This window comes from Thalassophryne amazonica, chromosome 18 (assembly GCF_902500255.1).
Source record: "Thalassophryne amazonica chromosome 18, fThaAma1.1, whole genome shotgun sequence".
NCBI lineage: Eukaryota > Metazoa > Chordata > Actinopteri > Batrachoidiformes > Batrachoididae > Thalassophryne > Thalassophryne amazonica.
Window position 1 is genome coordinate 16010166 of NC_047120.1, and position 24452 is coordinate 16034617.

At 40.7% G+C, this 24452-nt stretch overlaps 1 protein-coding gene across 1 annotated transcript in view; it reads left to right on the forward strand.

Moving 5' to 3' along the window:
• Positions 1 to 18922, forward strand: part of LOC117531378 (Usher syndrome type-1G protein homolog) — a 35305-nt gene extending 16383 nt beyond the window's left edge. The window contains exons 2-3 of the mRNA XM_034194464.1: positions 14142 to 14589; positions 17010 to 18922. Of these exons, the coding sequence (XP_034050355.1) occupies positions 14142 to 14589; positions 17010 to 17828 (1267 nt within the window). The 3' untranslated portion in view covers positions 17829 to 18922. The remainder of the gene's footprint in view (positions 1 to 14141; positions 14590 to 17009) is intronic.
• Positions 18923 to 24452: the final 5530 nt, after the last annotated feature.

The window sequence follows — 24452 nt, forward strand, 5'->3', positions numbered from 1 at the left end:
ACAGAGACAGACTAAAAGAGCATATTTCACTCCAATCAACACTAAAACATCTAGAAGCTGATTCTGTTAACAGCGATCACTTGTAGAACTGTTTGACTCATGATCACAGAAGCAGGTTCGTAAGTGAGACTCCTGTATGTAGCATCTTAGCTTAGGGCCCGGTCCCACTGGCGTTAGGAGGATTTGCGTATGGATTGCGCACAGAATTGGTTCATATTCACTTAACGTCCGCAATATCTGTGAAACATGCTTGTATGAGTCGGCCGACACCTGCACACGTTCGTAATTATCCGCAGAGGCATGTTTTTCCATTTCCAGGATTTTTGAGCTGCACAAAATTTTGGCTGTGGATGACATCCACCTTACATACTCCATATATACTCAATATATACACAATACATACTCAATCTATGCGCTGTATATTCGCCGTCATCTGCTGATATCCGCAACTGACAGTGATTTGCGGCTTGGCAGCGGACTGGGACAGTGTGTAAAACGGATATTTTGTGTGCCCATCATGTCCACATCATGAACTAAAATAAGTTGTAGCGACTGCATACAGATTGGCCACGAATAAAGCGTTTTTATTTTGTCTGCTTTGCATCTGATTTGCGGCGGATGCAAATCAAATGCGCTGTGTTCACAGCAGGACGCCGTTCTTCGTTCTACCGGCTGCCACGCGCTCTGTGCTGGACGCTTTGTATACAAAATAATTATTTTGTGGTGGATTAATCATTTTATTGTGTAAATTGGCTGTTGAAAACGGCTCTTATCACCTTCTGAATCACAGAGGAAGCTGCAGCTGGGCCAAACGGCTAACAAGCTGCAGAAAGCATTTTGAGCCATCTAAAAAGGTAATTATTTGACTTGTTTACATTGTCAAGGCTTGATAAAAACAGTTGCGTGTTTTTCCTTCTTGTCTGCAGCTGTTACAGTATTTATTTATATTTATAACAGATTTAACTTCTTGTTATAATTGTTCAGACGAGCTGCGCTCTGATGCGATCCGCTGATGTCACCACTCGCCCTGTTCACTGCTTGTTTACACCAGTCAACTTGTCCAAGTCCAGCATTTGCTCCAGAAGCTGTATTGTTGGTGTGAATAGTGATGCCGACGGCCCGAGTGCGCGTCTTTTATGACCGCAATGCAGATGCCGTGCATGCGCAACACGTGCACAATGCATTCATAATACACCCGTAATACCGCCATGATAATCACAATGCGTCAGATCCGTTAACTCACTACATGCATTATACAACCATGATTGTTCATCATATATTCGCTATATATTATTAATATAGCCATAATTCATACTGGGACATTTGTCATTTTTGGCCATTTTTGTTGCGGACGACGACGAACACCTGTAATTTGTATACTCAATTCATGCGCAATTAATCCTCTCCCTAGTGGGACCGGGCCCTTACTTTAGCATGACACCATGGCACAAACGACAACCACGGTAGATTCCAAGCTTTCAGGAGAGGAAACACGCTTTGTTAGAGTTCACAAAGCGAAAGGATAAAATCCATGGTTAGATCTGTTTGTTGAACACCATTCTCACACAGTGGTCGGCTTCACTTCTGCTCTGTTCCAAAAAAAAAACCTCTCACTTTCCTCCTCAAAATATTATCTTTGGAAAATCTGTCCACCTATTAAACAATAAGAGTTGTGTGACTACATGCTTGCAAAACACACATTTTAGTGATTTTGATGTATTTACTGTCCACAAAAAACCCTAATCTCACACTGATTCATTTTAGGGGCATGGTCTGAGGTGATGTCACCAAAATTCATATTCCACACAGCTTGAGGTTTCTGAGCATTTGTCAGAGGCAGGTGAAATTGTGGTAATACTTTATTTGGAATAGTCTGCTCATTTGACATTTTATTTACTAGTGACGGGTATCGGAAACTGGTTCTTTTTGGGTATTGTTAAGAAATGATTCTATCCATCGACATCAATAGCCTTTTTGCTTAACGATTCCCTTATCAGTCCTTCAGAGTGGCCGTTGTTTTTTGTAGATGTTTGTCAAGAAAATTATCATTTCTCTACATTGATTACAGACCCGCTGCAAGGTCTGTAATCAGCCGTTTCTGCAGCGCGACTTTGCTTTGAACCTTGAACCAATGAAGCAGTTCTTTGATCTGCTGCTTCGTGGTTCTTTGTTTTATTTTGCTTATGTGTGAAAGTAACCGTTAGAACACACAAACCATAAATACCACTTTGTGTCACTAGGCTGCATAGGTATCAGGTTCTACTGGCAGAGCAGGCAGGACACAATTGCAAGATGCAGAAAAACAGCTCTGATACGAAAGCAAGGGTTGGTACACAGAAGGCAGTCCAAAAAGAGCAACAGTAACACCCAGGTGATGAGCAGCAAATCAAGAACAGGTGTGAGGAAACTTCCAGAACCAGGGTGTAGCCAGACAGAGGGAAACGCCCACCATGAAGAACCAAGAGAAAGAGAGGGACAAGAAAGAGCAGGACAGAGAAAGCCCAAGCAGAAAGGCAGAGCAAGAGACAGATAGATAACAAAAGCAAACCAAACACATACCACACAAAGTCCAATTCCTGACAATAGGTCTCCCTTTTGCCAGCCTCATCTCCAGTCACAGGAGCTAAACCTCGTCACGTTTTCAGGTCTGTCACGAGCATCTTCGTGGTATCTCCTTTGTGCTGCTCACGTCATGTTTGAGGACAGCCAACTGGTTTTTAGGCACTTTTACCACACTGTGCCACACTCTTTACATTTCTTAATAATTCACTTAGAACAACTCTGAAAGCTGTTGATGAAAAGGTTTGTGTCCATCAGGGGAGGGTTTAGCTGTGCTGTTTTAAATGACGCGAGTCATTACACGGCCCATGGATTTGTTTTATAATTTAAGACGAGTTTTCAACTACAGATTAATGAACACAAATTTCACATTTTTGTGTCAACAACTGTGGTTTCCGTTTTTAAATTTCCCAAAAGCGTGGAAAAAGACAAGGGGATGTTATAGTTATGGTGAAGTGCAGTATGTGTCTTTTCAAATAGTGTAGCAAGTAGTGTGTTGTAACACATTGCGTATCTAATGAACTACAGCTGTGAGGTCATTTGTAGCAAATCTGTTATCCTACCCATCAGAGAAGCGGCAAACAGGTACTGTTTTCACTGCTCTGTGTGTGTGTGTGTGTGTGTGTGTGTGTGTGTGTGTGTGTGTGTGTGTGTGTGTGTGTGTGTGTGTGTGTGTGTGTGTGTGTGTGTGTGTGTGTGTGTGTGTGTGTGTGTGTGTGTGTGTGTGTGGACACAATAACTCAAAACCAGCTGGACAACTTTCCTTCCGATGTGTTCTAAACATTACCTGGATAGACATCTGGAGGTGAGTAGATTTTGGAATAGTTTGGTCAAAGGTCATGGTCAAGTAAAACATGGTCTAACACCCCCCCCCCCCCCCCCACCCCTTTTTTTCTTTTTTTAATATCTGAACAACCAAGAAGCCTAGATGGATTGCCTACAGCATATATTTATATTTTGTATGATAGTTTGGTCAGTGGTCAAGGGAAAAGAAAATATGATCTGAAAACACGTTTTTTTGTGTGTATCTCAACAACTAAGAAGTCTCGGTGGATGAAACATAGTGGGAACATCTGTTGGATCGATAATTTGAGGTGATTAAATTTTGAAGAAGTTTGGTTTTTGTATATGTCAACAACCACGAAGCCCAATGATCTAAAGTATATTTTGATCAGCAAAATATTTATGATTGATTGCTATGATGACTTCATAATGATGTCATCTGAACTCTTCATATGCAGTCAAAAACACCATTACAGACATTTGTGTAGTTGCTTGTGTAGTGTAGAGCGTGCAGCGTGTGTGTCAGCCTTCTGACGTCTTCTATGGAGTAACAGCATTTTGTTTGAAGTTTAGTTGGCAGATAAAATGGTATTTTAATGCAGTATAATATTTAGAGGCCCAGTTTAACAGCACTGACATTCAGAGGACAGCGTCAGTCATTTCATGTTGTAGCAGGTTTACTAGCGAGGGCAGTAAAGAGGAGAGCAGCTGCACAGAAAAGGTCACTGTGATGGACGGAGCATCCTTATCACCATCCTCTCAGTCAGGGTTAATGTGACACAGTGGACATTCTGTGCTCACCGCTAGAAGTGGCTGAATAAAAAAATAAAAAAAATTATAAAATTAGAGATTATTTTTCTTTCTGTATAATTTATTAAGCTTTCTTTCAGACTGTAGGTTGATGCTTTTTTAAAAATACATCTCCATCAAATTCTCTAAAGGTCTCAAATCTTCGTTCACTGAGCTCTGTCTTAAGGAGGGGGGCGGAGGGGCCCCCCGGCGGGTCGCCTCGGCTGGCGCCTAGCAGCTGACTTAGAAATGGTGCGGACCAGGGGAATCCGACTGTTTAATTAAAACAAAGCAGCGCATATTAAGCAACACAATTAAACACGTATAGAACCAATACTAATCCAACATTTCTAGAAAGCTATACAAATTATCAGTAATAAGTCATATCAGGGGTCAACAAATCCGTTATTTATTGGTTTGCAAATTTTAAAATTCTGGAACTTTATTGATTATATCACAATACAAATTATGTATAAAGTCAAAAATAAACTCTTGCCTAAACATGTCCAGGATCTGTTTAAAATGAGGGATTCCTGCAACAATTTGAGAGGGACATTACTATTTGAGAAACTAAGGATCAGAACTACTGCAAAAACTCATTGTGTTTCCGTTTAGGGTGTTGATGTTTGGAATAAGTGTCCTGCTAATATTAAGTTACTTGATACCTTAGTCAGCTTTAAAAGACTTTACAAAAATAATGTACTTACTCGTTATAGTTTGGAAAATTAGGTTTACCATTTTGTTGTTGTGCTTGGGTTTATGTACTGTTGCTCGTTTGGTTATGTTTTAAAATTCTGGTGCACTGAGTTGTTTTGTTTGTGCACATTTCTTTTGTATTGTTGTTATGAGTATATATGTTTGTATGTGGGGAGTTCAGATGAAAAATCCAGTATCGTCAAAACTATAAATGTCCTCATATGTATATGTATACATCCTTTACTTTCTTTTTTATTGTATAATGGGAGGGTATCTATAAGCTTTGCTTCTGCCTTCACCCTTTCGGCTACACTGATTCGTTGTTCATGTGTGTGTTATTGTTTGTGTTGTTGTTCTATGTGCCGAATAAATTCATTCATTCATTCAATTAAACTGGGTGTTGATCAGGATCCTGGTGTGGATTGTAGAATCTTTTTTTAAAACTTACTTTAAAATGGAACATTCTTCAACACCTTCATCAATTTATCAGCTTATTCTGTGAAACTTGGTGGAAAGATCAGTGTTGTGAAGATAAAGGACCTTTGGATGGAAGGTGATGATGGAAATGAGCTGCTGTGAGGTTGATCTCAAGCAGAAAACTGAGATTAAAAAAGTCTTATTTAAAAAAAAAAAATAAAAAGTAGAATGGAAACACTTTTATTTTGCTATTGCAGGTCACATGGTGTCCAGAAAACATCTCATGACATTCCAAAAGACACAACGTGGTACTTACAGAATAAAGAGACGGAGAACTTGTTAAACATAATGGGAGATGACGTTCCAGCAGTAATGGGTATTTTTTTTTTTTTTTACAAAACAATGACATGGCAACAGGTAACAGGACTTACTGTCCTGTTGCCACGAGTACTGGAATAACAGTTCTCACAAGAACTCATTTATCATCAGAACACAGAACCCAACAATCAGACTCCATCAGTTAACCCTCTGGGGTCCGAGGGCATTTTTTGGACAGTTTACTCGCCTGGCATCAATGCTTTATTATTGCTGTTAACAGCTCTTCCTACATCCCACAATCAAGTTTTATGTCTCTTTTTTTCAGGACAACCTGTGCTTTCATAATATATTTGCTTTTGTTGTGTTTTATAAGTGTAATAAAGGTTTACAATCAAAAATAAGGAAGGAAAAAGTAAAGCGGAAAATAATTTTCCACACACATTTATTCAAAACACACAGCAAACTATAATAAACAACTGTTTTGACACTTTATAAAGGTAATTTGAGGTCTTGTGTGAAAGACGGTACAACAAAAAGGTTCAAACAATAAACACAAATGCACATTTTGAACAATATATACAAAATGGTCTATGCGGTTTTTTTTGTCTTCATGGTAAAAGCAACAGAGTTATCCAGTAACATTCACATGCAAACTAGTGGAGCAATCCTGATAGTTACACACTCTTTGTTTGAGCACATGAGATTGTCATCAGAGGCTCTCCGTCTGCTCAGTCTGCTTTCAGTGATTGCTGTGTGTAATGGCGCAGGGCGCATTTGGAGCCCAATAGTATGTACTCATTGGGGCACCCAGGGGGCTATTCAGACGGGCCAACTAGTAACATAGCACTCCTGAAAACGATCTTTGGTCTGGTGAGAAGGTGACAGGACTAATTTTATTTATAGCCCTTTCTGGTTAAATGCATTCATCCTACCCACTGATCCTGGGATGCAGATATTCAGAAATAGTTGGGAATACTCTTTATTTTCTGGAGCTGTGAACTTTCAGTCACCTCGGCTGTGCACGAGCCTCAAGCGAGATGCTCTGTTCAGTGAGCTTACAGCTGCTCAGAGCTGCAGGACGGAGCCGCTCATGGCGCACAACAAAAAAGCACGTCCGTGTTGGACACCATTCGGAAGATTCAGATGGCTTTCGGTGGCTTTTCAATTGAGTGAGTATCCGAGAAATTGTGTAACAGCTGGGCATGTCACAACTTGTCCTGTGAGACTTCCAACACGGACGTGCTTTTTGTTATGCGCCATGAGCGGCTCCGTCCCGACGCGCGAATTCCTCCGCACGTCTTTCATTACAAAATCTCCTGTAACAGTGGAATGTGCCGTAAAAGTGCTGATGTACACCTCTTCCACAATTTCTCTGGAAGTCAGACGACGTCCCGGATCAACACAGCCTTCACTTTGGAAATTATCTGGTCGTTTCAGCCTGTCGATGGCCGCTCGGAGCGTGGCACGCCCTGCGCCGCTGTGGGACATCTTTAATCCGGTTGTATGATCCTTAATCTGTGACGCCCAGAGTATCTTCACAGAAAGCCGTCTGAATCTTCCAAATGGTTTCCACCTGGCTGTCTCTCACAGTTTCTGGAAAAATTTGATTCAGCGCAGCTCCAAGCGCTCAGCCATTTTCCTGACAATGAAAATCCGACGAGGGGTGTGGACCAGTGCTCACTCAAAGCCTGCCCACAGGCGAATGACGCAACCGACAGGTGTGAAAAAACTCACGCATGCGCACGAAGGTTCAAGCTTGGCTGATGCAAGCGCACATGATTCAAATCCATATAGTTTTTTTTTTTTAAATAAAAAGGTCGGATAGTTTTCTAACAGACCTCGTATATGCTCCTATTCTCACCTGTGGTCATGAACTTTGGAAGAAGAATACTTTAAGAAGAACATTGCAGATACATGTGGCAGAAAGGAGATTCCTCTGTCAGGTGTTTGGGTTTACCCTCCTGGACAGGGTCAGAAGCTCGACTATCTGGGAGGGCCTTCAAGTAGAGCCACTGCTTCTTCATATCGAAAGGAGCCGGTCACCTGGTTAGAATGCCTCCCGGTGCCCTCGCTAGGGAGGACTTCCACAGGAATGTCCAACTGGGAGGAAGATCCAGGACATGTTGGAGGGATTATATTTCCCTGCTGTTTTGGGAATGCCTTAGGATGCCCCGGCTTTACTTTGTTAAATAAAACCATGTAAAACCTGTTCAAATGAACCAGAATGCAGGAAATAGCATCTACTGCAGTCTCCAGGTGCTGAAACAGTGGCCTGACAAATTAACACCCAGGTTTCAAATGCACAGTGTAGAGATGCAGACAGAACCTGCTATATTTTTCTTTTTGATATTGATAAATCTTATTGTATGTGCAAACTGTAAGCCTCAACTATTTACAAGTTCACATGCTATAATTTTGTGCACTCAGGTGGACACACCCCTTATTGCATATTCATGATTGCAAATGTGTAAAATGGACACTTTGCACTGTTTTGGACATTGGAAAGACACAGTCCTCAGTGGACACTGTTAGTAAACAAGGATGCTCATTTTTATGCTGGAGCCATGTTGCCTGCATGCAAACCTTTAGTAAATCAGGCCTTCAGTCTGCATTGTCTCAGTCCACCCAGCTGGAAATGAGTGGTTGGTGATGTTGGACCGGCGTCCCATCCACAGGGACTCAGTCATATCCCATTATTATGGAATTTTTATACAGATTTGAAGTAGGATTTTGATCCATTGCAGAAAACGCACAGGGATGATGCTGACAAAGATGCTCATAATAGAAGAAATTTTGCTACAAGCATGCGATATGTTAACCCTGATGGAACAGTCCCGGATCGCTCGGTCTTGGCGGGGCTGTGTCCTGTGAATGCCTTTGTCCTTGTGGTTTATTGGTGATTACAGTGTGTGTCTGTGCTGTGTCTGACTCTCAGCCTCTGCATTAGCTGTTGATGGTCAAGTTACTGTGTGAGATGCAGTAATTCCTCCGTCACATTACTGTGACCCATTTATGACCTTGAATCTTTGAAATATGACACAAATATACCATCTGCTTTTGGTGTTTGGATTAAATGTCATACTTGTGTATTTCACCAGGATGTGACATTGCACTGAGGAACTGAAATCAGGGTTTGGGCTGCTAAAGGTGGTGACCTGGTGGTGTTCGGTGACAGTGTCTCTGGGTGTCTGCGAAGAAAAGACTCAGTGTGGGGGATAAATAATTCAGAAGTCACCTCTGTCATGTTTAACCTGCATGATTTTAATTATTGATTAGCTCTCAGCCATCTGATCAAGTTCAAAAGAGGAACGGCGGGACAATTAAACCAGTCCAGCTCAATACCTTTAATCCCTGCATTAGGCAGTGTGGGCCACATCTTGGGGAAAATACTGCCACATTTACTGTGAGAACACCCATTCACTGCTCCCATTAGGGGTTACAAATACGGATGCACAACCCACATTTTTTCCACTTCTGATCTGATCCCGTTGCCTGAATTATCAATACTAGTCCGATACCTCTGTTAGCTTTCATGTTATTATCATTATTGTTGATTTTATATGAGGATATTTTGTATCCTCATTGATAGTAGAGAAGCTTGAATCTTCGACTGGACTGGGTTGCTTGACGCGAGGACGTTTCGCTTCAAATCGCAGAAGCTTCCTCAGCTAAAATTCTTGCTCTGCTAGTATGACTTCTGTCTTGACTCTGGTAGAGAAGATGGAAGCCACAAAAGCTGGAGTATTAAACCTAACCAGACCCCTCCTACTGAGAGGCAGACTGCTATTTGCTATTGACTAAACAATGGTTCTAATTAGCACCTATTGTGCTCTAGTTAGCACCCTCCTAATGGCGGGGTAGCTGTCCCTCCTAACGATGGGACTAATGCCTCTCCTGACGCCTCTCCTGATGACTCTCCTGATGACGTGAATGACTCATTACCATGAACAAAAGACTGAAACTGCTTAGACCTGAGTACCCCATTGTAAACAGGGGACAAAGCACAGTGGGTCTAAGCAGTTTCAGGAAGCTTCTGCAATTCGAAGTGAAACGTCCTCGCATCAAGCAACCCAGTCCAGTCTGAAGATTCAAGCGTCTCTACTATGGAAACGACCTGGACAGCTGAGAACCTTCACAGAAATATCCCCATTGATATCGCTTTGTGATGAGGTCGTATAGAGGAGGATTTTCTTAAAAAGAAGAGCTGAAAGTTCAGCTGCAATTTGCCAGAAGATACATCTAAGATGTTAAGATGCGCTCCAGCTCTGTGGAATGATCTGCCTGCACAAATACGACAGTCGGACTCTGTGGAGACTTTTAAAGCCAGGTTGAAGACACATCTCTTCTCCCTGTTTTATCATTAGTATTTTATTGTGTGTCTTTTTTTATATGTTTTATTTATTTTACTTTTTTTAATTTTTTATGGTTAAATTTTTTATTGTATTTTAATCTTATTTCATTTTATTCTGCTTTTAAATGCTTGTGAAGCGCCTTGAGGCGATTACTCGTGATTTGGCGCTATATAAATTAATAAATTATATTATTATTATTATATTTGGTGAAATAAAATCCTCCTCTACACCACTTCATCATGAAGCTGTATAACTGGGGATACAAAATGCAAAACATGCACTGCGCACAATTTCTCCAATCACAGCCAGAGGAGCCTGTAACTTCTTCTGGGTTGTCTGGGTGTCTTGGTGGCTTTCCTCACTCTTCTCCTTCTTGCACAGTCACTCAGTTTTTGAGAACTGTCTACTCCACACAGATTTACCATAGAGTGCCAAACTGTTTGTATTTCTTCATAATTGATGTAAATAAAGTTCAAGACATATTCAGTGACTTGGAAATGTTCATGTATCCATCCCCTGACTTGTCTGAAGAAAACTGGCAATAAAACTAATTATTTACAGGTATTATACCAAAGGGGCTAATTATTTATACAACCCATCATCTTAGCTTTTATATTTTTAATTAATTTATATCAAGTTGTAGAGATTTGCTTTCAGTTTAAGTTTAAGGAAGATCATTTTAGAAATTTTTATGTTTTGTATTTAAAATGGCATTAACAAATTAAAATGTGTGAAATACCAAGTGTTCCAGTACTTTTTCAGGGCACTTCATATCTTGGCTGAGGTGTTTAATCAGGCGTTGTCTACAACTGATAATGGCTGGTCACTGAGTACGTTGAATTTGAGCAACTTCTCTGTAATCCCTTTTGCACTCACGTTGCCTGGTGGAAGTTTCCCTTGTTTTTTAAATGACTCCAGATGTGATTCCTGCCGTCTCCTTTTGTCTGTCTGCCTCCTGGCTAAAAAAATTGCTTTCTCCTTTAATGTGGTGCTTTTTCAAATGTTTGATTAAGTTTGCTGTGTTGTAGATTCCGACAGAGCTTTTGCCTCTCGGTACAACGGCTTTGCAAACATTGCACGTTGCATTCTTGCTTTGCGATGTTTCTAGTGCAAAATATTTCCACACAGCGGACACATTGTGATTTGGTTAGTCACAGTATTCCTTAGTGCTTGCCTGCTAGCTGGCTGCAAACTGTGGAAGGAATTTCCTAAACGGAGGCTTGTCTCATTACTCCACATTTCATGGAGACACACCTCAATTCAGGATATCCATTCCACATTTTGCAGCCAGCTAGCAGAGTAGCTAGCAAAGAATCACTTGTTGAGACGCTACAAAGGGAAAACGCACAGACAGAGATATGGCTCGTGGATTGGAAATCTCCACAGGTGGTATCAGAAGTTTCCGATACATGAATTACATTGGTACCGATGTCTCAGACTGAATGGTCCCCCCTAAAAATCGGTTCGCCCTGCTTTCACTGGTGTCTATCTTTGTAACTCCCAAGAAAAATTGCAGCATCTTCAGCTGTTCCACCTCCAGCTCAGTTGCCTTCCTTGTTGTCAGTGGCACCATGTCTGAGCCACACAACTTACCTGGTCTCATTACTGTCTTGTAAACTTTACTTCTATCACCAGTTACTCCTGCAACTTTTCTCCGCCAACTCCCCCCTGCTGGCACTCTCTTCTTCGCCTCTCAACCACACTCCCAATTAATTTGAACAACTGACCCCAGTAATTTCGTCCTAATAGTTAACCCCTGTTGAAACTCATCTGCCTTCATCTCCTGTGAAACCTCACCATTTCACCATGCTTCATCTGTCTTTCATTCCCCTTCTCTCCCGAGTATATCTTCACTTCTCCAGGCTCTTCTCAGTATCCTCCCTGCTCTCACTACACATCACAGTGTCATCTGCAAACATCATAGTCCATGGAGACTCCTCTTATGTCACCCCAGTAACGTGTCCATCACCACTGTAGATAAGGCAGGGCTTCTCTCCCACTCCTAAATTCCTCATACAATACCACAACTCTTCTCTTGGCACCCTGTCATAAGTTTTTTCGAAATCCAAAAACACACACAGTGCAACTCCTTCTACCCTTGTCTACAGTTCTCCATCAGTACTCTCAGAACAAACAAATTGCATACTCGGTATGAAACCATGTTGTTGCTCACAGATCTTAACCTCTTTTCTCTGCCCACCTTCCGCTATTCTTTGCCATTGCAGTTTCCCCCGGTTCTTTATGTAACATACTGCCCCTTACCAAGAACCAAATCATTATTTTCCTCATTTTGAGTTTACTAAAGGTCACGATAAAAACCAGGCCTGCGTCCCTCACAGACAGAGTCCATCTTGTGAAAGGCCCAGAAAATACGTCATACAGCACTTTTTAAACAATGTGGGCATTACAGTGGGTGTGGTTTAGTCTCACAATTCTAATGTTACTGGCTCTCACCAACAGGGGGAGTTCTCACTGTGCCTGAAACTTGAACCTGCATGCTGGAAGCAAGGGTGCAATTTAGAACTAGAAATTGGGGTGGACAAAGTGCGAGGCCCGCAGGGCCAAAGCCCATAGGCCAGGGGTCTGGGGGCCGCTTTAGGCCCCCAGAAGCCAACAGTTTCTAGATAAGCTCAGATGCATTCTGAGCATCCAGAACAGTAATTTTAATGTTTTGAGAAGACCATAAAATGGACACCATTTGACTTATGCAATTTGAAACTGTGGATATAAGTACTTTATTCTGAGAATAGCCAGCATTGATTTTATTAACATCCTGGTGTAAATAAGGTATCACCATATGTGTAGAACTCAAAAAGAATGATAGGTTGAGTTTTCATTAAAAAAACAACTGCAATGTGGTAAAATGTATTCATAAATGTGAAAGAACAGGCTCTTAATAATTATTAACTATTGCATACTGTATTTTTTTTCTCAGGATTTGTTTTTGCATAAGTTTGAAAAAACAAGAAATCATAAGTTTAGGATAAAATAGAATTAAAATTTCAAAGTGGCACTAATGACAACATTCATACTGAACATAATTTCGCTTGTATAGACTGATTTTGGAGGTCAAGCAATAATTGCAGATGGGCTTTCTGAGGTCCCAGATAGCTTTTCTGATTTCCTTTTCTAACTTTCAGAATTTAGTAAATTAACATATGGTCCATTGATACTTATGTGTAGACACTAGTCCCTAGAGGCAACTATTTTTGGTTTCAAATCTGGGCAAATGCAGTCCCAGAAAATTCTGAATGTGACAAACAAGAAACAGGTGTTGTAAACAAGTCAATGCTGCTAAAAAATACAAACTTGCAGAAACACAGATACTATTCTGACATGGTTTTGCACATAAGACTGACATGATTTGCACATAAGACTGGCATAGCATGTTTCAAGTACACACATATATGTCAGAAGGTGGGGGGGGACATACCATATTCTGTCCCCCCTGGTTGAAAAGGTGGGGGGGACATGTCCCCCCCATCCCCCACCAAATTGCGCCCATGGCTGGAAGTGAAACTTAACTCATATTTAAACTTAAACCAGATTTCAGAGACTTCCAATCACATATCAAAAGCAAATACTTGATCACTAACATAAAATAAGGAATTAGAACAGATATTATCTAACATCATCATGCCAAGTCTGTAGTGTGGTGGATGTCCCAAAAAGTACAAGAAAATATCAAAAATGTACTACTAAACAACACATAGTAGTAACTTGATTAGATGAAGTCTCTGGAGCATCAGTGTTATATGTCCTTTTTACCTTTTGATATTTAATCCGTTCATTAGCTTTTTGTTAATTGTTAGGTCTGTAAATGGATTTGTCATAATTTAGTGCATTGCTGTGTATAACTGAATACATTATTAAGTGCGGCTACTCTAAAAAAAATCAGTACATTTTTCATAATCATGTCAGAAATCTATCAGTTAATTCCAATAATTCTCGAGCTGCAGCTTTGAGAACATGATGGTTTGTTGATTTTTGGGTCATGTGGAGAACCATTGGACTGTTACTTAGATTAAAAACAAGTTTGAAGATTGAATATTTCATAGTTTTATGAAATTTTATGGATGATCATTCTGTAAGGTCATGATTTGTAGTCAGTCTGCTTAAACCTGTAAAGCGTTGAGAGTAGATTTCATTTTAATGAGAATAAAGTACGTGTGATTCCGGTGATGTGGCGCTCCAGTGTGGTTTCTGACGCACTCTTCTGTTCCTCAGAGGTGACCCAGATAAGTGTGACTTCTGGGGGAACACGCCACTCCACCTGGCAGCTGCCAACGGCCACCACAACTGCCTGTCCTTCCTGGTGGCCTTCGGTGCCAACGTGTGGTGTTTGGACAACGACTACCACACACCGCTAGACATGGCTGCCACCAAAGGCCACATGGACTGTGTTCGATACCTGGACTCCATTGCTGCCAAGCAGATCGCCCTCGACCCGAAACTGGTCAGCAAAATGAAGGACCGGGCGTTCTGTGCAGCAGAACGGCGCATCAAGGAGTGTGCAAAGCTACAACAGAAGCACCGTGAACGTATGGAGAAAAAGTTCCTGAAGGAAGCGGCAGCGATGGACAACTTGGATGCTATTAGCTTGTCAAGCTACACAAGCAGCAGCACACTGAGCCGCAAATTCAACACGGTCACCTCCAACATGCCGTACTCACAGGTCGTTACACGTCTCTGCTTTTAATTAATGTCTCCGTAGAATTTTTGCTGAATGATAGCAAAATGTTTTATTGTTGTTCCAGTGAGAACATGTTCCTGTCAAGTATGGCAGAATACAATATATACGCATCATCAAAATATAAAATAACTCTCCAGTGTTTTCATTTGGCTTTTCGTCCCTCTGAGACTGGATGTTGCCTGTAGTCATGTTGGCCATCCATCCGTCTCGATTTCTGTCAGTCCCTCAAGTTCCACACGTTTGTTGTTAAAATGGTTGAGCAATCAACTTGAAAATTTCAAGGTTTGCATCAAAGTCTATTAAGTTTGGAGTCAGGAGGTCACTGAGCATTTTCCTTGTGAATACAGTAACATACCTGAGGTATACCTGATGGTATATACGGTATGCTTCATTGAGGGAGGGAAAAAAAACCTGTTGGTTTTTTAGTACAAAGATCAAAGGTCAAGGTTCCTGGAATTGTTTTAAAAGCCCAAAATTGCCAATAACCATGAGAACGATGATCACAATTTGTATGTAATGTAGTCCAACCCAAGAACTCTGTAAACAGTAACACAACAACACCTGCAACAACCTTACTGAAGTTACCAGTGTTTACTGTGGAGTTAGGATTACTGTATTTATGGAGTATAAATCCCACCAGAGTATACGTTGGTTTTTTTCTGTATTATCAACTCCATTGTTGTCCTTTGTTGAAGTGTAATTTATTTATTGGCATTTATTCTTTAATGTGTTTAGTACTTTGATTCCTGGGAAAGCACATTATAAATAATACTTCAGTTCAGAGCCTGTTCCAGATTTTTTCAGAGCATTCCAAAACTCTTGACTTGATGATTAAAACAGATGGGTTAGAACTTTAAAAAAAATCTTTCTGAATGAGGAGTGGACTTATTTCATACCAAGTGCCAAAAGTAAGAAAATGAACTAACTACTGCATGTTGCAATACACACCTTCTTCTTCTTCTGTGGTTTTGAAGCTTCAGTGGCAGCAAAGTTCAGCAGAATCCAGCAGAATGAATAAAATCTTGCAATGCAGGTATGTACTGATAATAAACCTAAATGATTTTTCGCCAGACTGGCGTAGGGTAGCGTACAATTGCAGAGGCTTGGTGTACAGTAGCCAGTGGGGGGCACAGTTCCGCGAATCCGCGAACCGCTAATTATCAAAGACTTTTCGTTAATTTAAATAACTTGTCTGGAATTAGTTTGGTTAAAATTTTAACCATAAGTTAAAACTGTATGCCTGTTGATGAATTGCGTGATATGCCGGCGAGTCATTATGGTGTAAAGAGAAACTGTCTTTATTCCTCCTTCTCCTCGGTCACCAGGTCTCTTCTGCTGGGAGAAAGCTAATCTGACACAGAAGTGCTGGATCATTGTTGTCAGTAGCTGCTATTGTACTGAAATCAGTGCTGAAAGTTATCGGTTTAGCTTTTATCTGTAACTTCCGCTAAATTTTTTTAGGGGTTTATTGGTTTAGCTTTATAAAAGATATCTTTTCAGTTAGCGGATTAACTTTTATCAAAGCTATTTTTTTGGTTAGCTGTGCCCACCACTGATAGTAGCGAAGTGTTGCATAGACTTGCGTAGAGCACTGGATGCAGTGCTGTTCGCCGAATGTCTGCAAAAAAATTAAACGTTTAATTTTTTGCGTGCATTTTGCAGACCCCTTTGTGTCCATCAGTGTATTGCCATGTAGGGCTGCATAAGCCCGGCGTAGTCGGTATGCCGCATTACGCAACTCTACGTTGGCCGGGTGTGAAAGGGGTTTAAGGCTCCTAAAATCTTCATGCATTATGAACACTTTTTTTTTAACTAATTTTTTTTTTTAAGTGACTTGATTTAACGTCCTTGGCTCATGTTAAATAGAAAGACTCTGTGTTATTAATAACTCAGGCTTATTTTTTCAGCAATGTTGAACTTTATTCACATTCTTTATTAAACGAATGACAAAAAAATTAATAATTATGAAAAGTGATCAATATGATGACAACTTACCAAATTTTCTGCAGTTATCCTCAGCAAGCAACCCTTCCTGTAAAAACAGGATGTCCACCCAGCACAGCTTGGGAGCCATCAAAATGAGTCCACAAAGGGAGGGTTTTCTGACCTGGTTCCATGGTGCTAATTCATTTGTTGATCTAACTAGAACTCTACAATTGCTGAATGGACTTGTTTCTGTAGAATACATTAAAACCTTACAGTCAGTCATTCACACATGCATCCATGTCAGGAGCAGTAATGCGCAGTGATCAGCCACATTCCACAAGCAACTGTGGATTCAGGGTCTTGCTCAAAGACAGTTAGCCATATAGCAAAGAGAACATGCTTCAGTGAGCTACTCCCACTACAAATATATTTAAATACACTGATCTAAATTCTTAATTACTGTGCTTTGTCTGTAGGCCACCCTACATTCCACAGCGAAGGGCAAGACAAAGATACAGAAGAAACTAGAGAAGAAAAAGCAGGTTGATGGAACGTTCAAGATCTACGAGGATGGGAGAAAGAGTGTGCGCTCCCTCTCCGGCCTGCAGCTCGGCAATGACGTCATGTTCCTCAAACAGGGCACCTACGCCAATCCTAAAGAGCGGTCACGCCTCAACATCCAGGACATGTTCCTGCATGACAATGACGATGCTGACACCATCTCTCGTGCCATCAGTGACCCAGGCCTCCATGAGGCTGCGTATTCTGAGATCAGTGCTGACTCTGGTCGGGATTCTCTCTTTATGCGACCTGGGCTTGGAACAATGGTATTCAGGAGGAACTATGTGAGCGGAGGTATGTTTGGTATTGGAGCAAGAGATGAAGGCAGTGTAGCAGGTAGCGAACCTGTAGGCCGAGTTCCGAATGTGCGTCTACATGGCCGCCTCCCTCAGCGCTCACCCAGTCTGGATGAGGACAGTATCGGCAGTGCATTAAGTCTACAAGACAGAAACCTGCAGGAGCTGCCCTGGGAGGACATGGAAGTTGAGTTGGATGAAGACTTGGAGCCTCAGAACAACCCCCTGGAGACCTTCCTGGCATCTCAAAGCCTCAGTGAATTCATGGCCATCTTCAACCGAGAGAAAATAGACCTGGAGGCACTGTTGCTTTGTTCAGATCAAGATCTCACCAGCATTCACATCCCTTTGGGCCCTAGAAAGAAACTTCTGGATGCCTGCAAGAGACGTCTAGACACTTTAGAGGAACCAGAAGCCATTGAAGATACTGTGCTTTGAAGGTCACTGGAGTAACTTGACAAAGGTTTTTTTTTTTCTTTTTTTAAAGGGAAGCACTGTGCGCTGTTCCAATGGAATAAACATTTGTTGTCATACATAAGCTGTCTTTGCCTGTGTCAGAGTAGCCTTTGGACAATAGCTTGACCAAGTGGTTGGCATCCAAGATCTAAAGTGGTTTGGACTTCAAAAACACTTCGCATAATGGCAGCGCACAGTATGAAGATGTGCATGAAGGACAGTAATTCTGGTCCTATGATGACGTAGCCGCTACCAATTTGTGAGCTTTCTCATGGAACTCTAGTTACTGTTGACCCCATGTTTCACGCTCAGCAAGTTGCCAGTATATTATCCACATGTAGCTGAATCTAAATATGACCAACGACATTCCTGACACACGCCGTCCTGAGTGAAACTGTCATTACTCAGTGTTTGAGGAGGGACTGTCACACCACCCATCAGACTGACATCGTGATTCAGGTCAATCTCTTCCTGATAGCTGATACCCGAAAGGCATGAAATGCGTCTGTCGTCTCCTCTTCACAGTGGAGTCGGAGCTGATGCCGACCTGTAGCTAATCTGCAAAAAGATCCTGTTCACTGTTTATATCTCTATGCCCAGTTTTACTGAGCCTTTGTAGTAGTATTGAGTCTCAATTTTTTGACAATCCTACTATGTAATAGATGATCAACATTGTATTTTACAGTATTTGTACAAGAATTCACCAGAAATATAAATCTGCACACAGTGCTCTGTTGGTGTATTGATGTGGCAGAACAACAGCTTTCCCCAACACCGACGTCCTTCCTCTGGGTCCGGCTGACTTTGAGAGCCAATTGAAAATCACGATAACGTTTGAGCTAATAACTCAGTGCATACTGAGTGCAAATGTTTGCATCACCTTACTTTGAAATGGCAAAAAGAGTAAAATAAAGACTTGTTTGTGTCATGTGTGTAATGCCCCATTAGCTCGTACAAAAGTTCCTTCATCATTGGAAATAATAAAAATGGTCAATGAATGTGTAAAAAGAAAATTATCATGAAATAATTCAAATGATATCGATCCATAACTTTATATTAATACTTTGTAAGTCCTTACTTTGCTTTTCTGACCTCCTCAGGTCCCTCTGAGCAGCTTTTGGATCCTCTCATAGATATACATGTGTGTGTCATATACGTAAATACAAACTATATTATACTGTGTGTTAAGGCAGTTCTTAAAAACTGCATGACCATACAAGAAGGCAGCCAGTGAGGGAAGCCTCCAAAAAACCAATGACAACTTTGAAGGAGTTACAGGCTTCTGTGGGTGTGACTCAAGAAACTGAGCATAGAACATTTGTCTGTTGCATCATCAGTTTATACAGCATCATGGTGGAAAGTAACACAGATGGATTTTTGAAAAAGATGTGAAATTTCAACTGTAATTTCCCACAACGTGTGCGTGACACATGAGCCTAGATTTGATCTGTTTTCTTGAATCACATCCAGAACTTTTAAGAGGTTATAGGTTTTTTAGAGAGCATTTCATAATGGGAGTTGCAAACCTTTGAATTCACATAATTGTCATTATTTCTCGATAACTTTCTTTTTAAACAGTGTTTTACGACTTTTTGATGAAGAAAGAACATTTGTACGTGCTGAATAGGCATTAGAGGTGATGGTGTAGTGGTTCAGTGTTGGGCTTGAGACCAGAGGATCCTTGGTTCAAACCCCACCCAGACTAAACAATCACTAAGGGCCTTTGGAAAAGGTCTTTAATTCCTGAGTTGCCCCCAGTGTGTAGTGAGCTCAGTTGCAAGGCAGCACCCTGACATTGGTGTGTGTATGGATGAATGTGAGACATTGTAAGGTGCTTTGAGCTTCTGATTCAGTTGGAAAAGCGATAGATTCAAGATTCAAACAACTTTATTGATCCCTAAAAGGGCAATTCGTATCACACCCAATTACCTCAGACAAAAATACAGCAATTAATCAACAATTATTACTAGTTGAACGTAATAATGGCACACATTAGAATTAAAACACTGCACATATACATTTGATTGTTTATGTACGCTCAACTTTAAGACAGTCCGTCATCTGAATTGAGGCAATATGAGTGTGTGGGGGAGCAATCTTGTTAAAAAACAATGGTGTCAATAGCATTCAGAGACCAGCTGATTTATTTTATGGTTATTCCAATATAGTTCAAAGAATTAGTAGTCTGGTGAAGTTGGGACTTTTGAAGGTTGGAACAGAGACAGAAAAGCACAGAGGGAGAGGAGAGAGGAGGAGATGCGACCGCCCTCGCCGGAGTCCCAAGCTTTACAGATAACGTTCATTTAGCATAGATACATTGATGGAAAAAATGTGTTTTACTCTTTTGTATGCAAACTCTTGCATAGAACTGTTGCCCCTTTAGCTGCTTAATGAATGATGGAGTAATGAATGCTGGCACCGCGAGGAAAATGCATTGGCTGCTGACTGCTAATGTAAATGCCTCAGCAATCTAATAAATCTGTTGGCTGCAGCACTGAACAAATTTAAAACCTGCGCATATCAGCTTTGCTCTGTTGAAATGGTAATTGATGTGCAGCTGTTTCTTTCATATCAAGAGTATCAAATTACTGCATGTCTGTGGTTTGTAAGCTGCTATACAATTATAAGTGCAAGCTGGTTTACCATTTCTTCCTGACATTAAATCACTTTTTTCTTCTCAAACTAATTTGGACGGCCCTTGGACATATATGAAAAAATACTGTATTATCATATTTGACCACAAGATGGCAGTGTGTGACAAACTGCTCCTGTATTCTGAATGAGGTTCTGTGATTTATGCTCCAAAGCAGAAGTTGTAGGTAATGCCTCAATAAGATGGAAGAAGAAGAAGCTCTGATTGGGGAAGATGTTATTAGATAATTTAATAAATTATACTCTTAAAAAGACCATGCTGTTGAATAAAAAGTGGGAATATAACTTTGATATTACTCAGTGCAATAACATTAATTACCTCATTAGCTTCTGCTCGCTAATCAATCAATCAATCAATTTTTTTTTTATATAGCGCCAAATCACAACAAACAGTTGCCCCAAGGCGCTTTATATTGTAAGGCAAGGCCATACAATAATGATGTAAAACCCCAACGGTCAAAACGACCCCCTGTGAGCAAGCACTTGGCTACAGTGGGAAGGAAAAACTCCCTTTTAACAGGAAGAAACCTCCAGCAGAACCAGGCTCAGGGAGGGGCAGTCTTCTGCTGGGACTGGTTGGGGCTGAGGGAGAGAACCAGGAAAAAGACATGCTGTGGAGGGGAGCAGAGATCAATCACTAATGATTAAATGCAGAGTGGTGCATACAGAGCAAAAAGAGAAAGAAACAGTGCATCATGGGAACCCCCCAGCAGTCTACGTCTATAGCAGCATAACTAAGGGATGGTTCAGGGTCACCTGATCCAGCCCTAACTATAAGCTTTAGCAAAAAGGAAAGTTTTAAGCCTAATCTTAAAAGTAGAGAGGGTGTCTGTCTCCCTGATCTGAATTGGGAGCTGGTTCCACAGGAGAGGAGCCTGAAAGCTGAAGGCTCTGCCTCCCATTCTACTCTTACAAACCCTAGGAACTACAAGTAAGCCTGCAGTCTGAGAGCGAAGCGCTCTATTGGGGTGATATGGTACTATGAGGTCCCTAAGATAAGATGGGACCTGATTATTCAAAACCTTATAAGTAAGAAGAAGAATTTTAAATTCTATTCTAGAATTAACAGGAAGCCAATGAAGAGAGGCCAATATGGGTGAGATATGCTCTCTCCTTCTAGTCCCCGTCAGCACTCTAGCTGCAGCATTTTGAATTAACTGAAGGCTTTTTAGGGAACTTTTAGGACAACCTGATAATAATGAATTACAATAGTCCAGCCTAGAGGAAATAAATGCATGAATTAGTTTTTCAGCATCACTCTGAGACAAGACCTTTCTGATTTTAGAGATATTGCGTAAATGCAAAAAGCAGTCCTACATATTTGTTTAATATGCGCTTTGAATGACATATCCTGATCAAAAATGACTCCAAGATTTCTCACAGTATTACTAGAGGTCAGGGTAATGCCATCCAGAGTAAGGATCTGGTTAGACACCATGTTTCTAAGATTTGTGGGGCCAAGAACAATAACTTCAGTTTATCTGAGTTTAAAAGCAGGAAATTAGAGGTCATCCATGTCTTTATGTCTGTAAGACAATCCTGCAGTTTAGCTAATTGGTGTGTGTCCTCTGGCTTCATGGATAGATAAAGCTGGGTATCATCTGCGTAACAATGAAAATTTAAGCAATACCGTCTAATAATACTGCCTAAGGGAAGCATATATAAAGTGAATAAAATTGGTCCTAGCACAGAACCTTGTGGAACTCCATAATTAACTTTAGTCTGTGAAGAAGATTCCCCATTTACATGAACAAATTGTAATCTATTAGACAAATATGATTCAAACCACCGCAGCGCAGTGCCTTTAATACCTATGGCATGCTCTAATCTCTGTAATAAAATTTTATGGTCAACAGTATCAAAAGCAGCACTGAGGTCTAACAGAACAAGCACAGAGATGAGTCCACTGTCCGAGGCCATAAGAAGATCATTTGTAACCTTCACTAATGCTGTTTCTGTACTATGATGAATTCTAAAACCTGACTGAAACTCTTCAAATAGACCATTCCTCTGCAGATGATCAGTTAGCTGTTTTACAACTACCCTTTCAAGAATTTTTGAGAGAAAAGGAAGGTTGGAGATTGGCCTATAATTAGCTAAGATAGCTGGGTCAAGTGATGGCTTTTTAAGTAATGGTTTAATTACTGCCACCTTAAAAGCCTGTGGTACATAGCCAACTAACAAAGATAGATTGATCATATTTAAGATCGAAGCATTAAATAATGGTAGGGCTTCCTTGAGCAGCCTGGTAGGAATGGGGTCTAATAAACATGTTGATGGTTTGGATGAAGTAACTAATGAAAATAACTCAGACAGAACAATCGGAGAGAAAGAGTCTAACCAAATACCGGCATCACTGAAAGCAGCCAAAGATAACGATACGTCTTTGGGATGGTTTTGAGTAATTTTTTCTCTAATAGTTAAAATTTTGTTAGCAAAGAAAGTCATGAACTCATTACTAGTTAAAGATAATGGAATACTCAGCTCAATAGAGCTCTGACTCTTTGTCAGCCTGGCTACAGTGCTGAAAAGAAACCTGGGGTTGTTCTTATTTTCTTCAATTAGTGATGAGTAGAAAGATGTCCTAGCTTTACGGAGGGCTTTTTTATAGAGCAACAGACTCTTTTTCCAGGCTAAGTGAAGATCTTCTAAATTAGTGAGACGCCATTTCCTCTCCAACTTACGGGTTATCTGCTTTAAGCTACGAGTTTGAGAGTTATACCATGGAGTCAGACACTTCTGATTTAAAGCTCTCTTTTTCAGAGGAGCTACAGCATCCAAAGTTGTCTTCAATGAGGATGTAAAACTATTGACGAGATACTCTATCTCCCTTACAGAGTTTAGGTAGCTACTCTGCACTGTGTTGTTATATGGCATTAGAGAACATAAAGAAGGAATCATAATGCGGTGTTGCTTTATATATAAATAATGCACAGAGGTCAGTCAGGATGTAAACACTGACCTAAAGACTTTGGGAACCACTGGATTAGAGATTAGGATTCTTTAATTAAATTGTGTGCACAGTTTTTGTAGCAGTTGCCTGTCGCCATTACACTGTTCCAGCGATATAGTTGGCAACGTAACCCAGCATGTCCACCGGTGAATTTCATTTTGTTGGTTTGGAACCAAGATTTTGCTCGTTTACTAGTGTGCTTGGGATCATTGTCTTGTTGAAACACCCATTTCAAGGGCATGTCCTCTTCAGCATAAGGCAACATGACCTCTTCAAGTATTTTGACATATCCAAACTGATCCATGATACCTGGTATGCGATATATAGGCCCAACACCATAGTAGGAGAAACATGCCCATATCATGATACTTGCACCACCATGCTTCACTGTCTTCACGGTGAACTGTGGCTTGAATTCAGAGTTTTGGGGGTCGTCTCACAAACTGTCTGCAGCCCTTGGACCCAAAAAGAACAATTTTACTCTCATCAGTCCACAAAATATTCCTCCATTTTTCTTTAGGCCAGTTGATGTGTTCTTTGGCAAATTGTAACCTCTTCTACACTTCTTTTATTTAACAGAGGGACTTTGCGGGGGATTCTTGCAAATAAATTAGCTTCACACAGGTATCTTCTAACTGTCACAGCACTTACAGGTAACTCCAGACCGTCTTTGATCATCCTGGAGCTGATCAATGGGTGAGCCTTTGCCATTCTGGTTATTCTTCTATCCATTTTGATGGTTGTTTTCCATTTTCTTCCACGCGTCTCTGTTTTTTTTTTTTTTTTTTTGTCCATTTTAAAGCATTGGAGATCATTGTAGATGAACAGCCTATAATTTTTTGCACCTGCGTATACGTTTTCCCCTCTCCAATCAACTTTTTAATCAAACTACGCTGTTCTTCTGAACAATGTCTTGAACATCCCATTTTCCTCAGGCTTTCAAAGACAAAAAACATGTTCAACAGGTGCTGGCTTCATTCTTAAACAGGGGACACCTGATT